Source organism: Tenrec ecaudatus, chromosome 15 (assembly GCF_050624435.1).
Source record: "Tenrec ecaudatus isolate mTenEca1 chromosome 15, mTenEca1.hap1, whole genome shotgun sequence".
NCBI lineage: Eukaryota > Metazoa > Chordata > Mammalia > Afrosoricida > Tenrecidae > Tenrec > Tenrec ecaudatus.
In genome coordinates, this window is record NC_134544.1 from 65877151 (window position 1) to 65894635 (window position 17485).

Consider the following 17485-nt stretch of genomic DNA (forward strand, 5'->3'; position numbering starts at 1 on the left):
CCACTGGCGAGATAAACCACCAGTGCAGCAGCCACATGTTTAGCCACCGGGTCAACAGGATTCCTTGTGTTTTCATTACTTATTCAGAGTAATGCGGTTCTTTGTTTGTATTACTGTCTTTGCTTTGTCTTAGGCTTGTAGCATCACTTGAGGGAGCAGAGTAAGTTGAAAAGAGTACTTGTCTAGGAGATTTAGTAGATGGTGCTGGGCCAATAATAGTTAACCTCTGATTTTCTAATCAAAAACCCCTAAGAGCCTCCAGTTGATTTTCAATACAGAGGTATTCTCCCCCCTCCCCCCATTTCTCGTGATTTTATTGTTTGAAAATAAATCAGTTAGTAAATAAATAAAAGCCTGTCTTCGATGACTGGATGCGAGTTGTGGACATTTCTTAGAGTATGATAGCAAACCTGGCTCTGAGGAGAGGTGTCCCTTCTGTTGGCTGGCAGTAGTGCTTAACAGGCTCTACTGACAAAGACGCGTAGACCGGGCTTTCAGACAATCACGGAGGAGCCAAAGGGCGGTTGCTCAGCGAGAAGCGTGCTGTGTGGGCTTTCTTTCTGAGAGTGCACTCAAGTCCAACAGTGGGTACGGAGAGTGGACACACACCTACAGCGGTAGTCTTCAAAGAAGTACACTGTTTTTGGTTGGCTTCTGGACACAACTAATCTTTTTTTATAAAGTCATATTTTAGGGGGCTCTTAAAGCTCTTAAAACAATCCATACAACAATTATATCAACACATATGTTGCCATCATCTTTTCCAAAACATTTTCTTTCTACTTAAGCCCTTCTTATCAACTCCTGTTTGTCCTCTTCTTACCCCACCCCTGTGAACCCTTGGTAATTTATAAATTATTTTTCATATTTTACACTGTCCACTGTCTCTCTTTACCCACGTTTCTGTTGATTGGGGGTGGGTTGGCTGTTGTACTTGATCATTGAAATCAGTTCCCCCTTTCTCCCCCTAGCCTCATGGTATTGCTGCTCTCATTATTGCTCCTGAGGGGTTGATCTGTCCTGGATTCCCTGTGTTGAGAGCTCTGAACCTCCTTATTCGCTACAGTATGATTGTTTGTTTTGGGCCTTCTGATATGTGATCCTGTCAAAACTTGATGATCACACGGGTTGGTGTGCTTCTTCCAGGTGGGCTTTGTTACTTCCCTGCTAGATGGCCGCATATTAACCTTCAAGCCTTTCAGACCCAGATGCTATATCTTGTAATAACTGGGCACCATCAGCTTTATTCGCCATATTATCTTATGCACCCATTTTCGGACACAACTAATCTAACACAATAGTATTTACTATAGATTCTTATGAATTTAAATTACAAAAAGCTTACAATGTCACTTACATTTTTTGGGTCCTTGATTATCAGCGGTTAGAAAGGGGACTGCTTTTCTCATCTCTGTTAAGTATTTCTATGTGTATGTGTGTGAGTACGTTATGTAAGTCTCGCAAAATAAAATGGGCTCTGGATATATGTGAGAGAGAGAGAAATATTGCTGTACAATCACTTAGTAAACAAAGCTATAAAAATGTGAAGCTGTTGTTTTTGACATATCCTTCCACTGGGTCTGTACTCTTCTAAAAGTAGTGTTTCCGTCTCTAACCTGCCTTCCCAAGAATTCTGCATTCTTGCAATATTACCGCATCAAAACAGACGCCTTGGCATCCTAAAAGGACTCCATTTGTGCCTTTTTAGTGTCATTTTTTAGTTTGGGGCCCAAAACGAAATCTACAGGGGCAGGTTCAAGACTAGGTTGAGCGGGTAATGAATGCTTCCCAGTGAAATCTTTGGACAGCCTGACTGGCTCCAAAGCATGAGCATTGTTGTGATGGAAGAGTTCCTTGTTGCACCTTTCCTGTCCGTTTCCTCTCAGCGCAGTTCTTAACAATCTTCCTAATCAGTCCCAGTGATTGATTGTGTCCTTCAAGAAAGTCGTTCTAAAGTCAGCCCTTTGGAATACTCAAAGGCAGTGGCCATAACTTCTGAGCTGACCTCTCTGCTTTGAATTTAACAGGCCAGCATATCCCCTCAGAAACTATTACTTTGATTTCATGTTTTTCTCCTCCAGGGTTTTTTATTAAAAGTTTTATTTGCGCTCCATCCACATGTCATGCAATTCGATAATTCAGCCATATCCAGAAGAGCACAGTTGTCGTCCTTCAGTTGTAGGCCATTTTCTTCTTCCTTGTAGTCGTAATTTGTGTAACCACAATCGGTTCTCGTGATCCTTGCCTCATCTGCATTCACTGTTTGCTCCCCAAACCCCCTCACCCTCGCTGTCACGCACCCTTCCATCCCCTATAGAGACCACTTTCAATATTTAAAAAGCCAGGGAAGAAATTTTTGTCATGGAACAAGCAAGAAATACTTGCACCCAGAGCAAATTCAGGTTGGGTCAAGAGGGAGGTCAATTGACCAAGTACCAAGCTTGATCCAGTATAATCACAATGACAGTGATCTCCATCTGGTAGCAAGAAGCTGCCTCTAGCTGCCTGTGGCTAGTGGGGCTCTGGCAGAGGCTTAATCTGACCAGATGCTCTGCAGGTGGGTCTTGAACTCCCACTGCCCTCTATGGCCGGGTTCACAATTTAAGCCCTTTCCCCTTCATATTTAGATTTTGTTAATTGTCCTCTGGTTCCCCGCACAAACTGGTGTGCCCCTCGCATGTGGACTTAGTTGATTCCTCACCTAGATGGTTGCTTCTTTGAATACAAGCCTTTACAACCCAGACACTCTTCCAGTTGATTGCCAGGCACCATCTGCTTCTTCATCACATTTTGCTCTAGCCTCCTATCTGCAGTGATCCTTTCATGCTGGTGAGTGTCAAGCAGGATTGTGTTATTAGAACTAACTGTTCTTGGATTTGGGTTAGAGTTAAGTGGGGTCCCAGAATCCATCTGCTTGCCACCAGGATATGCATGACTCAGGTTTACTGTGGTGGTCGTCTTATGACAAAATCAAAACTCTGTAAGACCAACAACAGCAACAAACCAGCAAATAAAAACAAAGTAGGAAAACAGATACACAGCAAAGTAAAACCTTGCCAGTCCTCCTTCTGGTTTATTGCACGGATAACATCATCAGGGTTTTTAATGACGCAGCACTCCGGACGCTATCGGTATGAGGAGTCGGTGCAAGCACGTATCCACCATGAGCCACAGCCCAACACAGTCCCATCTCCCATTCCATTGAACTCTTAACCCTCAGCAAGGGGATTGACCTTAAGCAGGGAGAGATTTCCTGGATCTTGCAAGTGATAGAACCTTTTTTTTAAAGGCACACGCAGGAGGCTAAGACAAGTTTATACTGAGAGAACTTGCCCACAGCCCTCCGCTTATTTTACAGGGACGTGTGTAAACATGTTTTGAGGAAACCTGTGAATGGATGACTCATAACATCCCTTTGTACAACAGAACAAAGCACTGCCCAGTCCTGTGCCAGCCCAACGGTTACTGTGTTTGAGCTCATTGCCGTAGCCCCAGTGTCAGTCCATCTTATCGCGGAGCTTCGTGTGTTTCACGGACCCTCTCCTTTGCTCAGCATACTGGCCTTTCTAGAGACTGGACCCTTTGAGAGTGAGGTCTTTCTTCTAAGGACTTTTCTGGCTATACTTCTTTCAAGACAGGTTTGCTGGTTTTTTGTAGTCCATGGTATATTTGTTTTTTTGTGGTCCTCACCCCCCCCAACATTTGTGTTGGCATATAATTTACATATCATACAATTGAGTAGTTCAGTCATGTCGAGGGGAATTGTACAATTCCCACCACCACCACCACCCCCATGGTTAAATTGCCAGTCATCAGTATGAGTTGGGCAATCACCGTCAGGCCTATTGCTCCCTCCTCCCTCCTGCCCTCTTTATCCATTCCTGAATTCCTCTTTCCCAACCCACCCCTGCTTTCCCTGTAACACATTGGATCAGTTTTTATCATAATACGTCCATTCCTCCTGTGCTTCACAGCTGGGAAACTGAACAGAAAAAATATCACACTAAGGTGGTAAGGATAAGATCTTATCAGTGTAAAGCCAAAAGTGGAAACAATGTGTTAGAGGGAGAAGACCCCATCAGTATTCAAAAAGCCAGGGAAGAAATTTCTGTCAGGAAACAACTAAGAGATACTTGTTCCCAGAACAATTTCAGATCGTGTCTTTAAGTCAACTGGCCAAGTACCGTGTTCGATTCAGCATAATCAAGGTTATAATGGTCTCTGCCTGATGGTAGGCTGTTTGCGACTCTGCCTGAGGCCAGCGCGTACGGGTCTGACTAGACACTCTGCTGAGTGGTTTGGGGCTCCCGCTGCCTTCCACAGCTTTCCACCAATTGGGTGTTCATAATTCTAGCCCTGATACTTTTCACCATATTCAAGCTTTGTAATGGTCATCTTTGGATCACACAACCTGCTGTGCTGCTTCCGTGCGGACTTAGTGGAGTCCTCGCTTAAATGGCTGCTTGTTTGAATACAAACCTTTACGACCCCAGACACTACTCAGATTGATAACTGGACCCCATCTGCTTTCTTCACCACCCTTTGCTGCAGCACCCTTATCTTCAGTGATTCTTTCATGGCGGTGAGAATTGAACAGGACCGTGATGTAAGAACTAATTGTTCTTAAGTTGGGGCTGGGATTAGTGAAAGCCCAGAAGTCATTCTTGGGTCTGTTTCTTTCTTTCTTTTTTTTAACATTTTATTAGGGGCTCATACAACTCTTATCACAGTCCACACATATACATACATCAATTGTATAAAGCACATCTGTACATTCTTTGCCCTAATCATTTTCTTTTTTTTTTTCTCCTCTTTTCTTTTTTTACATTTTATTAGGGACTCATACAACTCTTATCACAATCCATGCATATACATACCTCAATTGTATAAAGCACATCTGTACATTCTTTGCCTTAATCATTTTCAAAGCATTTGCTCTCCACTTAAGCCCTTTGCATCAAGTCCTCTCTTTTCCCCTCCCTCCCCGCTCCCCCCTCCCTCATGAGCCCTTGATAATTTATAGATTATTATTTTGTCATATCTTGCCCTATCCGGCGTCTCCCTTCACCCCCTTTTCTGTTGTTCGTCCCCCAGGGAGGAGGTCACATGTAGAACCTTGTAATCTGTTCCTTCTTTCCGACCCACTCACCCTCTACCCTCCCAGTATCGCCCCTCACACCCCTGGTCCTGAAGGGATCATCCACCCTGGATTCCCTGTGTCTCCAGCTCCTATTTGCATCATGGTAGTTGGTGGGGAGGAAGCATTTAGGAACTGGAGGAAAGCTCTATTCTTTATCGGTGCTATGTCGCACCCTGACTGACTCATCTCCTCCTCTAGACCCCTCTGAGAGGGGATCTCCATTGGCCGACAAATGGGCTTTGGGTCTCCACCTTGCACTTCCCCCTTTATTCACTATGGTAAGATTTTTTTTTAATGACGCCTTATACCTGATCCCTTCGACACCTCGTGATTGCACAGGCTGGTGTGCTTCTTCCATGTGGGCTTTGTTGCCTCTGAGCTAGATGGCCGCTTATTCACCTTCAAGCCTTTAAGATCCCAGACACTATCTCTTTTGATATCCGGGCACCATCAGCTTTCTTTGCCACATTTGCTTATGTACCCAATGATATGATTTTTTGTTCTTTGATGCCTGATAACTGATCCCTTCGGAACCACGTGATCACAAAGGCTGATGTGCTTCTTCTATGTGGGCTTTGTTGCTTCTGAGCTAGATGGCCGCTTGTTCACCTTCAAGCCTTTAAGACCCCAGACACTATCTCTTTTGATAGCCAGGCACCATCAGCTTTCTTCGCCACATTTGCTTATGCACTCATTTGTTCTTGGGTCTGTTTCATGGCATATTTAGTACTATTTGCTAGTACCATAATTCAAATACATCAGTTTTTTAGACTGCTTTGTTCTTGTCAGTTTGCACAACATGCTTATACAACATATGTATAAGCCATTGAAAGTGCCATCACGTGGGTTAGGCGCACCTTAATCTTAGTCTTCATCTTTCTTTTTTCACACTTTAAAGAGCTATTTTGCAGCAAAATTGCCCTATTGCAACATGTCATTTGATTTTTTGACAGTTACTTTTGTACATTAATTATGCGTCCAAGTAAAATGAAATCCTTCATTCTATAAGGTCTTCATCCTGCTCTTCACTGTTGGAAATTTTAATTTTAACCAGCCATGATTTATATTGGTATTGTGCTCACTTTGGTTCTGTGCTTAGAAGAGTTGTTATTCCAGGTATTTGAAATTAGTCCTAATAAATTAGTAACTTCGTTATTTAAATGGTTATATTAAATGCAACAAATAGACTCTTTGAATTGTTGAAACATCATTGTATTACCAAACTGAGGAAGTGGTTGTAAGAACCTTTTCCATTTGTACCAGAAGCAGAAAGGGAATGCCAACGTGTGCCAGCTGTAATAAATCAATTTTAATAGACATAAGCACACTGAAAATTCCTGGAAATCAGGCATTTGAAGCTTCGTCTTCTCACAAGTGAAGACGGGAAGTAGTAGGAGCCCACCTTGCCCTGGAGAGATGGAAGCACGACCAGGGCACTGGTTCTTTACCATCGCCCAGCTCACATTTTGAAAAGCGGGGGCTTGTGTGAGATTCAGACGCACCCCATCCACACCCCCTCTCACCCCTAGCACCTTCAGGCCTGGCAGTCTACCTTCTAAAAACTTAGCCATGAAAACCCCATGGAGCACACTTCTACTCTGACGCACGTGGCTTCCCCGTGAATGGGAGTCCACTCAAAGGCCTCTGTTAGCATGATTGGCTCTTATGAGATGCATTAAGAAATTAAAACTTACTTCTATGCTTGTCTGTGTTAATTTTCACACTGGAAAGGCAAGTCAGTTGAAAAAGTTAAGATTTTGCTATGTGCAAGATTTTTTATGTCGTTAGATCTGTTTTCTTCCTTTGTTTTGATTTCTTTTTTGTGATAAAAATAACTTTTTAAATTTCAAAATCTTGGTTTAAAAGAAACTGGGAGTTCTTTGTGTTTTCGTATAACCATAACTACACTAGCCACTAATTAACCAGCCAGCCCCACTGCTGATGGTCATGCATGTGTCTAGGATGTGGGTGATCCAAAGGCAGGAGTTAGTGGTAGAACACTCTTGGTGGTGCCTAGGCTACTCTGCTGCTTTTCCCACAGCATGACTTGATGCTATTCAGTGGGTGTAACCAGAGTGTAATTAGGAAACATTCTTCCCTCATCTGAAAGAGTAATAGGTAAGCCACCCCAGAGGCCCCAAGCCTACTATTAGCACTAGTGCTGGGGCTACTGGGAAGCAAATCCTTTGTTTTGTACAATACTAGACTATTTACCGCTTAACTGCTTATGGGTGTGAGCATACTTAGGCATGCACGTGCATGAGCCCCTGTCTGTTAAATTTGTATTCTCTGTGTGTCATCATTGCTTTCAGGCATATTTATAATTGTTTTGTTAATGACCTAAAATGTGAGCTGTTTCTTAGGTTCTAACGTACTAGAACTTTTGCCTCCTGTTTTAGGAAGACACATGGTTGATCATATATGTTGATGTTGTCTGATCTCATTACGGATTGCCTTTTAAAGGAAAACCGTTTTTGCATACTCTGTTGATCTTGATTCATAATCCATTGCCATTCATCTACTGTAGTTGACCTTGTGTAAATATACCTTGTCTGTTGTGTAATTTTAGTCTACCTGAATTTTTACTGCTCTCTTTAGTTGTAGTTACCAGCATAAGAAGGAAAGGGACATCCATGACTTTCTTAATACCTTGTGATAGAATTGAATTGGAATGTGGCATTCTTTTATTGCTTGGAAACTGATTTCTGCTGCTATTTCTTAGGGACACCGCCGGTCAAGAGAGATTCAACAGCATTACCTCAGCTTATTACAGAAGTGCCAAGGGGATCATATTAGTATATGACATCACCAAGAAGGAGTCATTTGATGATTTGCCAAAATGGATGAAAATGATTGATAAGGTATATTCTGCATTTTCTCTCAGATAATGAATGTTTTGTCTTATGGGTACTAATCAAATTTTTTTTTAAGCAAGGAGAAACACATTTATCGAGTATGCTTTTACACACTAACCATGATTTAGTCATTGCGACCTTCAGAATGGTGTGTATTCTGTGTGGTAGATGAGGCAGAGGATTACAATTATCCAGAACCACACAGTTTATAAATAACAGAAGCTTTCTTTTGGTGTCTGACTTTAAAGCCTAAACATACTCATTTGATTATATTGACCGCTTCCATGAAATTAGGCAGTGGGCACTCCTGTTTCTCACGTGTGGCATCCTTGGAGGCGTACCCTTCCGGGAATCATCTGCCCCATGGTGTCTGGAGACATGCCTCTGTCACCCCTGGACCGTGACCAGTGCCCTTTAGTGCACAGTTTAAGCAAATGAAGATGTTGCTCTTGGACTCGTGACTGACTATATTCAGGTAGCCTCGGTCTGTATGAATGGCTCTATCTACTGTGGGTTCCTCTCCAAAGACTACCCAAACTACCTATTAAAGAGACAGAGTAGTTGGGGATAAGAGATCATGCTACACAGGTGACCACATTGGGACAGTTTCCTTTCCCTTAGAAAATAATTTAATGTCGGTCCATTGGATAGCAAACTACAGCCAGTATGTTAGAGAGGGGATTTTGTTTACAACTCGTTAAAGTGTCTGCTAAATAATGTTGGAGAGAGATGTTTCCATTTGCCAGAGCCCCTGCTCTGCCAGCCACCTCTGCACTCACTGCATGTCCCCTGGAGGCAGTCTGCAGCTTTGTTCTCCTCGAGGGAGCCGCAGAGGGTGCTCCTAAGGGACTTAGAGGCAGCCACCACAGTGTAGGCTCCAACTTTCCAGAATCGGTGGGATGAGTTTAAAACCAAAGGAAGTGGCCTACATTTTAAAGGCCCCGCGAGGTGCTTCCGTTTCTTCTGTTTTCCTTTTATTAGCAAGCTTTCCCATTGGCCAGTGTTTTGATTATTAAATACTATGAGCTCTTGTTCTAATACTCTCTTTAATTCTTTGACACTTACTCTTTCCCCCCATTTTAAAAATTAATCGTTTTATTAGAGTCTCATACAACTCTTATCACAATCCATACATACATCAGTTGTTTAAAGCACATTTGTACATTCATTGCCGTCATCATTCTCAAAACATTTGCTCTCCACTTAAGTCCATGGCATCAGCTCCTCATTTTTCCCCTCCCTCCCCACTCCCCCCTCCCTCATGAACCTTTGATAATTTATAAATTGTTATTTTGTCATATCTTGCACTGTCCGATGTCTCCCTTCACCCACTTTTCTGTTGTCCGTCCCCCAGGGAGGAGGTTATATGTAGATCCTTGTAATCGGTTCCCCCTTTCCAACCCACCCTCCCTCTACGTTCCCAGTATCGCCACTCAAACCACTGGTTCTGAAGGGATCATCCACCCTGGATTCCCTGTGTTTCCGGTTCCTGTCTGTTCCAGTGCACATCCTCTGGTCTAGCCAGACTTGCACTGTAGAACTGGGATCATGATAGTGGGGGTGGGGGGGTGGAAGCATTGAGGAACTAGAGGAAAGTTGTCGTTTTCATCGTTGCTACATCGCACCCTGTCTGGCTCATCTCCTCCCCGAGAGACACATACTCTTCAAGTTCTGCACATCAATTCTGGGCTGCTTACTCTGTGCCAACCACTGTTTACTCTTCACAGCAGTCCCAACAGATAGCCACGCTTCACGGATAGACTCCTCACTTGGTAAAGTAACTTAGCCAAGTTCATACTGTTCAGATGTCTTAAAAACCTTTTTGTTGGCTTTTTTTTTTTTTTTTTGTAATCTTAAGTTTTGAAATTCTTCATTGTATTTGGCTGGGTGTTTGAGTTTTTTTTTTTTTTTTTCATGACTATACCAGATTGAAAGCATTGCCTAATTTTGAATCACCTTTTTTCTACGTTAGATATGTAGAAATTGAGTCTAAGACTAAGAACATGGTTGTGGTGCACCTTTGTCTTGGCTGGGATACAGACTCATTGAGAAATGCTAGATTCGTTTCCATGGTTAGTAGGTGACTGTACCCATCTTGAAATTCAGCTTCTGTTAACATTCCACAGTATGCTTCAGAAGATGCAGAACTTCTCTTAGTTGGAAATAAGTTGGACTGTGAAACTGACAGAGAAATTACCAGACAACAAGGTGAAAAGGTAAGAGAAGGGAAGCCCAAGAATGCCAGTGTTCTACTTTGGTGAGCAAACACTTCTAACATAAAACAGTCCAAAGGGTAACCTGTTTTCTATGTGTAGTATAACGACCTTTTAATGATAAAATTAAATATATTTTAAACTTTTCAAAAATCGACGGAGTAGAGCCAGCACTAATAGCTTTTAAAGGAAAGAACACAATACAACTGTTGGATCACGCCCTTAATTGTTTACGGAAATGTTAGTATCTCCTGCCTGGTGATTATCTAACTTAACTTCGTGTTTTATAGAGAGAAAGCACTTTTCTAAACTGTAGCATTGTTTGCATCCTTTTCTTTTACTCTGTGTGTTTTAAGAAGCCCTGTCGGTGGTGGTATAGGCGTTGATAGCTGCTAACCACAAGGTCCGTGGTTCAAATCCACCAGCTGCTCTGTGAGAGGAAGTGGGGCTCTCTGCTCCCTTAAAGATTTACAGTCTTAGAAACCCTATCTAGGGTCACTATGAGTCGGAATCAAGTCAGTGTCAGTGAGTTTGGTTTGAGGTGTAATTTGCGTTTGGGAAGTGTTTTTAACCTTCCCTTTGATTTAGCTAAGGATTAAGGCTTGAAGAATCAGATTTTCAGTGTAAATGTTAAGTTCGTTATAGTTCTGAAAACTTTGGTGTGAGTAATTTACCTGAGAAGCCTGTGTGTGAGATTTATCATGTAGGAAGTTGCTGCACTTCGTGAAGTTTATGCCTGCGCATGAGTGGGCTCTGTAGACTGCCTACTTGCCCCTCTTCACTTTGACCTCTCCAGGCACCATTGCCGATGCGTCATAGACCGAGCTGCCCCCCGTCCATTGAATTTTCCTTTCCCCTTAGTTTGCACAGCAGATCACTGGGATGCGGTTCTGTGAAGCAAGTGCCAAGGATAATTTCAATGTGGATGAAATATTTCTGAAACTTGTTGATGACATTCTGAAAAAGGTGAGAGAAGTAATATGTCTACATATTTAATGGGAAACTTGTTATTATTTTTTCATTGAGAATATCTTCTTTAGAAAGGAAAGTACAGTAGTTATTTTGACACTCAGGAACTGAGGAAAGGTTCAGTGCATCCAGTTTGCTGCCATTGACATCCAGAACTTTTCAGCATCACTTGATGTTAATATCTGTGCTTAGCAGGAAATTTGCTCCCCACTTAAGCCTCTGGCATCAACTCGTCATTTCCCCCTCCCTCCCCGCTCCCCCCTCCCTCATGAACCCTTGAAAATTTTAAATTATTATTTTGTCATATCTTGCCCTGTCTGACGTCTCCCTTCACCCACTTTTCTGTTGTCCGTCACCCAGGGAGGAGGTCACATGTAGATCCTTGTAATTGGTTCCCCCTTTCTACTCCCTCCCAGTATCGCCACTATCACCAATGATCCTGTAGGGATCATCCACCCTGGATTCCGTGTTTCCAGTTCCTATCTGTTCCAGTGTACATCCTCTGGTCTAGTCAGATTTGTAAGATAGAATTGGGCTCATGTTAGTGGGGTCGGGGAAGAAGCATATGGGAACTAAAGGAAAGTTGTATGTTTGATTGTTGCTACATTGCACCCTGACTGACTCGTCTCTTCCCCGCTACCCTTCTGTGAGGGGATGTCCAGTTGCCTACAGATGGGCTTTGGGTCCCCACTCTGCACTCCCCCTCATTCACAATGATACGATTTTTTTGTTCTTTGATGCCTGGTACTTCAGCCCTTTGACACCTCGTGATCATACAGGCTGGTGTGCTTCTTCCATGTGGGCTTTGTTATTTCCGAGCTAGATGGCCGCTTGTTTACCTTCCAGCTTTTAAGACTCCACAGACGCTCTATCTTTTGATAGCCAGGCACCATCAGCTTTCTTCAGCACATTTGCTTATGCACCCATTTGTCTTCAGCGATTGTGTCAGGAAGGTGAGCACCATGGAATGCCAGTTTAATAGAACAAAATATTCTTGCACTGAGGGAGTACTTGAGTGGAGGCCCAATGTCCATCTGCTGCCTTAATACTAAACCTATAAATATATGCACATAGATCTATTTCCCCATCGTCACATATATATATGTTTACATATGCACATGGCTTTATTTAGACCTCTATAAAGAGCACAGTGTTGTGACATGCCACGTTCCTTGCACATTGCTTTTTTCTATTCCTGTTTCCCATGAAAATTAATCTAAATTCATGGATTAGCAAAATCTACAACGAAGTCCCAGATACCACCCCTCCCCCTGGTGCCTGTTCCCATGCGTCTGTGTGGTGCGGGTTTGTTACCCAGCTTCAGTGAGCAGCAGTAGCTTTTCAGGCATCTTTAGACATGGTTTAGACACAAGCAAATTTTTAGTAGGAAATTTATGTGTACTATTTAGTAGGAAATTGATGTATACTAATCAGTGTAGTCTGCTCAGTTCAAATAGAATTCTGAAGCTTTTACTAAAATAATTCATCTAATTATCAAGGGAATTCATTTCTTTAGTAATGATAAAACCAACCTGAGAATGTACTTTTTAAATTATTATTACTAATATATTACATTTTCATTATACTGGGTTCTGTGAAAATAAATATATGAAACATCAAATATTTTTAGCTCAGCTATTCTTTTTTAATAGTTTTATTGGCATATACTTTGCATATCATATAACTTAATAGTTTAATCATATTAAGAGTTGTGCAGTCATCACCACAATCAATTTTAGGAAGTCGGCTACTTAAAGGATATTCAATAGTAAACAATATTGATCCAACAGACTTTCTTTTTCCTTTGTCCTTAAGATGCCTCTGGATGTTTTAAGGAACGAGTTGTCCAACAGTATCCTCTCCTTACAACCAGAACCTGAGATTCCTCCGGAACTGCCGCCTCCGAGACCACATATCCGATGCTGTTGATGAACTACTTTGGAAATGCATTTAAAACAATCCTGGGGTAGGGAAAGGGTTCTGTTCTGCACTATAATCATTTCGACAATTTCTTTCGCACTTTGTAATCCAGAGCTATACACTTAACTTGTAAATATGCAAAAATACAATCCTGGTAAGGTTTGGGTGTAATTACATATTTCCCTCCAAGTTACTCGTTTTCATTCATTACCCTGGTGTCTAATGTACATACACTGGGAAACAGTGCTTCTAATATGAAGAACGGGGAAAAATGAAAGGTATAACGTTTCTTGAAGTAAATGTAATTGTTCTTGTTAATTATATTATGAAGACAGAAGATATTCTGATAAGAGAGAATGCGGTGCTTTGCTTACTGTTTTAAAGAAAATTTGTAAAACTAAGGACTTTTAGTGGGGGGAGCTATCTTAAGTTGCTTTTTCTTTATTTACAAGACATTTTCTCCACATCTTCTAAGTATTGGGAGTGTTTCCGCACAAAGCAAAACTCCATTTACAGTTGTCATTGATTATTTATTAGTGCTGTGTATGGTCGGGTATCAGAGTTACAAACTCAGGCTGCACAGTCACCGTCGTAGGTTCCTGACGGTGTCCCCTGTACTTTTATGAACTAGAAAGAATCAATAAACAAAGAAGCATTTTTTCAATTGCAGAAGATTTTAAAACAACGCTGCTGTCCTAAACAAATCCTGTTTAAAGGAATTTTAAAGAGATACATTTTACTATAGCAAAGAACATACATGTATTTGCTTAAACGTCTGTACCTTTGTAGTGATGTATTTTCCCCCTTATGTTGGAGCTTATTCCTGTTCCTACACTGTGTTCCCCCCCTTTTTTTGGTGGTGGTGGTGGGGTTCTGATAATGAATTTGTGAACTCTATCTTTGGTATATCTTTCAGACTTCACTGTTTTGTTTAGTCAAAGTAAACAAGTAATTATGTATTTCAATAACCTGGCGTGTCCTGAATGTTGTGGTATTGAAAAGCATTGTGGTCTTTCTACGCTAATGACATGCAAATAAAATTTTGTATTTATGAATGACGAGTTGGCACCTTTACTTGTTGATTGTGAATTATATATAAGTGATAATGTTCTTCATAAAAGATGCATCTTTTGAGTGTTTCAGATAGGGAAAATATATATGTAACTTTTATCATCAACACTTGATCATGGATTGTGCCAGTCATTAGTCTGTACTATCTCCCTTCAGACCAACCCTCTTGTTCTCTGCTCAGTGGACTGAGGTTGGGGATCTGCATTTTCTAAACTATCTAATTCTTTCTATTAAAGTCTGTAATAGGGGGAACTAGGGCAGAGAGAAGAGCCTTGCTCTCATTTCCCCATTCCTGTCAGTGGGTTCTAGCAACTAACTTCTTCTGACATCCCCACCGCCAAGCCTCACTGCACCCCGTTACAGGCACCAGTGCATTTGACTGATTGCTGAGGGACTACACCTGCTGCCTCATCTAGACCTTGACTGTACTTGCCACAGAAGTAAACTAAACCCCATCCAGACTTGCTCCTTTGCCAGGGCACATCTGCCTCAAAGTTCAACCTCAACCTTGCAGCCTGCCTTCCTCCGAGCTCACAATTGTGGCAACACCTCCCTCTTTCTTTTTGGCCCCAGTCCTAGTGATGGTAATTGTTTCCTTTGGTTATTTATAATCACTCAGTTACCTTAAATAACATTTAGAAACAGTTGCCATCAAGGTAACCTCAATACATGGTGACCCCATGAATGTCAATAGAATTGTGCTCTCTGGAATTTTGAGTGACTGATTTGCCAGAACTTTTCCCAAGGGACCTCTTTGTGGACCTCACTAACAGCTGAGCATATTAACCATTTGCATCCCTCAGGGCGCCCCCCTCCCCCCCTTTTTTTTGTTTAGCATCTTAACTGTAACTGGCCCCTGGTGTTTAATCCTTTTCTGTTTAAAATTACCTTTAAAAAATACACACACATTACTGATGGAGAGCGTTTGTTGTTGGAAGCAGTCTCAGGAAGTACATCTTTAAACATGAATTGCTGAAAATATTTTTGTTTGCCTTTGGCATCTGTGCTGAACCCTGTAATTTGGTGGTTTTATATGTACCACTCATTCTTAGTTTCTGCATATATGTCTGTCAGTGATGATTTAACAAATGATCCATTTTTAGTAGTTTGTAGGTAGGGCTTTGGAAGAAGACTTTGTATGTTTTATAGTTCTGATGGCGTAGTGGTTACATTCTTGGCTACTAACCATAACATCAGCAGTTCAAAACCACCAGTGGCTTCTCAGGAGAATGATGGGACTTTCTACTTTTTAAAAAAAAAAAAACATTTTATTAGGGGCTCATACAACTCTTACCACAATCCATACATATACATACATCAATTGTATAAAGCACATCTGTACATTCCCTGCCCCAAGGGACTTTCTACTTCTATAAAGAGTTACAGTCTCGGAAACCCACAGGGGCAGTTTGACCCTGTCCTAGAGGATGGCGGTGAGCTTGGTTTGAATGTGGAAGATTTGTTGTGTTTTATAGTTCTGAGTTTGAGTAAATCTGGGAACATCTGAGTTTGGAAAATGTAGGTGTACAGAAAAGATGACTGGAACGGGAGAAAGTACTGATCAAATCCCCAGAATGGGAGGCTCTAGAACAATGGTTCTTAACCTTCCTCCTAATACTGTGACTGTTTCATACAGTTCCTCATGATGTGGTGACCCCACCTCCCAACCATAAAATTATTTTATGGTTCATAAAATACTTCATAACTGAAATTTTGCTGTTGTTATGAAGCAGGTGACTCCTGTGAAAGGGTTGTTCGACCCCCAAAGGGGTCATGACCCACAGGTTGAGAACCACTGCTGTAGAAGCAATCCCACGAATCCTTTCAGGAGCCTGAGACTGCTGACATCAGTGTTTTTGCTGCTGTTTTCATACCCACATAGTCTACAAACTCTAGTCTATTCCTGTTGGCTTCAGCCGTGACTGAACCCGAAAGAACTAATCCAAGCCGAGGGTTAAGTTGTTGTTCTTTAGTTTTCTAATGTATTTTGGGGCTTTTTCTCCAATGATTATCAGGGTTCTGGGACAGGACAGCAAGGCATCCTAGTGTTTTTCACTACTCTCTGCCTATCTTTTAGGGTATGAGAGATGGTTATTCAGTATACATTTCAAGGGTGATTCCCGTCACCAGTTAGTGGCCTCTTCTTCACCCTCATTTGTTAAGTTAAAATCCAGTTGTCTCAATTCCTAAAGGAAATGTTCCCTTTAAAAATAATTAAATAATACTTTGAATTTGTAAAAGATGAAACTGCTCCCACAGAGATTTGCAGCCCTGGGAATCCTGTGTGGGGTTGCTGAGTCAATCAGGGTCTAGGTTTTTGAGGGGTTGATGTCTCACTTGATGCTCACAGAGACGAAGAGTAGATCCAAGTACCTACTTTTGATGCTTCCTGCACCATTTAATAGTTTACCCATAGAATCTCTCAATATTGCAACTTGAGGCTTAAATACTTCCTTCAGTTTAAGATATGCTGAGTGTGTGCTTTTTGATTTTCTAACTAGATCTTTGCACATTTTGTTATACTATTGACTTTGTCTTCTTGAGCTGACCTTTGAAATGTTCTGTTCACTCTGACTTCATTGTTTCTTCCATTTGCCTATGATTTTTTTTCTTTCCCCCCCCTTTTTTTTTTACATTTTATTAGGGGCTCATACAACTCTTATCACAATCCATACATATACATACATCAATTGTATAAAGCACATCCGCACATTCCCTGCCCCAATCATTCTCAAAGCATTTGCTCTCCACTTAAGCCCTTTGCATCAGGTCCTCTTTTTTTTCCCCCCCTCCCTCCCCGCTCCCCTCTCCCTCATGTGCCCTTGGTAATTTATACATTGTTATTTTGTCATATCTTGCCCTATCCGGAGTCTCGCTTCCCCGCCTTCTCTGCCGTCCATCTCCCAGGGAGGAGGTCACATGTGGATCCTTTTAATCAGTTCCCCCTTTCCAACCCACTCACCCTACACTCTCCCAGCATCGCCCCTTACCCTTGGTCCATTTGCCTATGATTTAAGGGAAACTTTCAGAATGTCTTTTTAAAATCATTTTATTGGGGACTCGTACAACTCTTAGCACAATTCATACATCCATCCATTGTGTCAAGCACATTTGTACATATTGCCCTCATCATTCTTAAAATATCTTTCTACTTGAGCCGTTGGCATCAGCTCATTTTTTTTCTCCTCCCTCCTCACCCCACTCCACCCCATGAAGCCTTGATATTTTAATAAGTTATTATTATTTTGTCATATCTTACACTGATGTCTCCCTTCACCCACTTTTCTGTTGTCCGTCCCCCAGGGAGGAGGTTATAT

The 17485-nt window shown here is 41.7% G+C and overlaps 1 protein-coding gene across 1 annotated transcript in view; it reads left to right on the forward strand.

Moving 5' to 3' along the window:
- The window catches only part of RAB12 (RAB12, member RAS oncogene family), a 43358-nt gene extending 29206 nt beyond the window's left edge, over positions 1-14152 (forward strand). Inside the window, exons 3-6 of the mRNA XM_075532671.1 lie at positions 7863-8001; positions 10122-10211; positions 11070-11174; positions 12993-14152. Coding sequence (XP_075388786.1) covers positions 7863-8001; positions 10122-10211; positions 11070-11174; positions 12993-13106 — 448 coding nt within the window. The 3' untranslated portion in view covers positions 13107-14152. The remainder of the gene's footprint in view (positions 1-7862; positions 8002-10121; positions 10212-11069; positions 11175-12992) is intronic.
- Positions 14153-17485: the final 3333 nt, after the last annotated feature.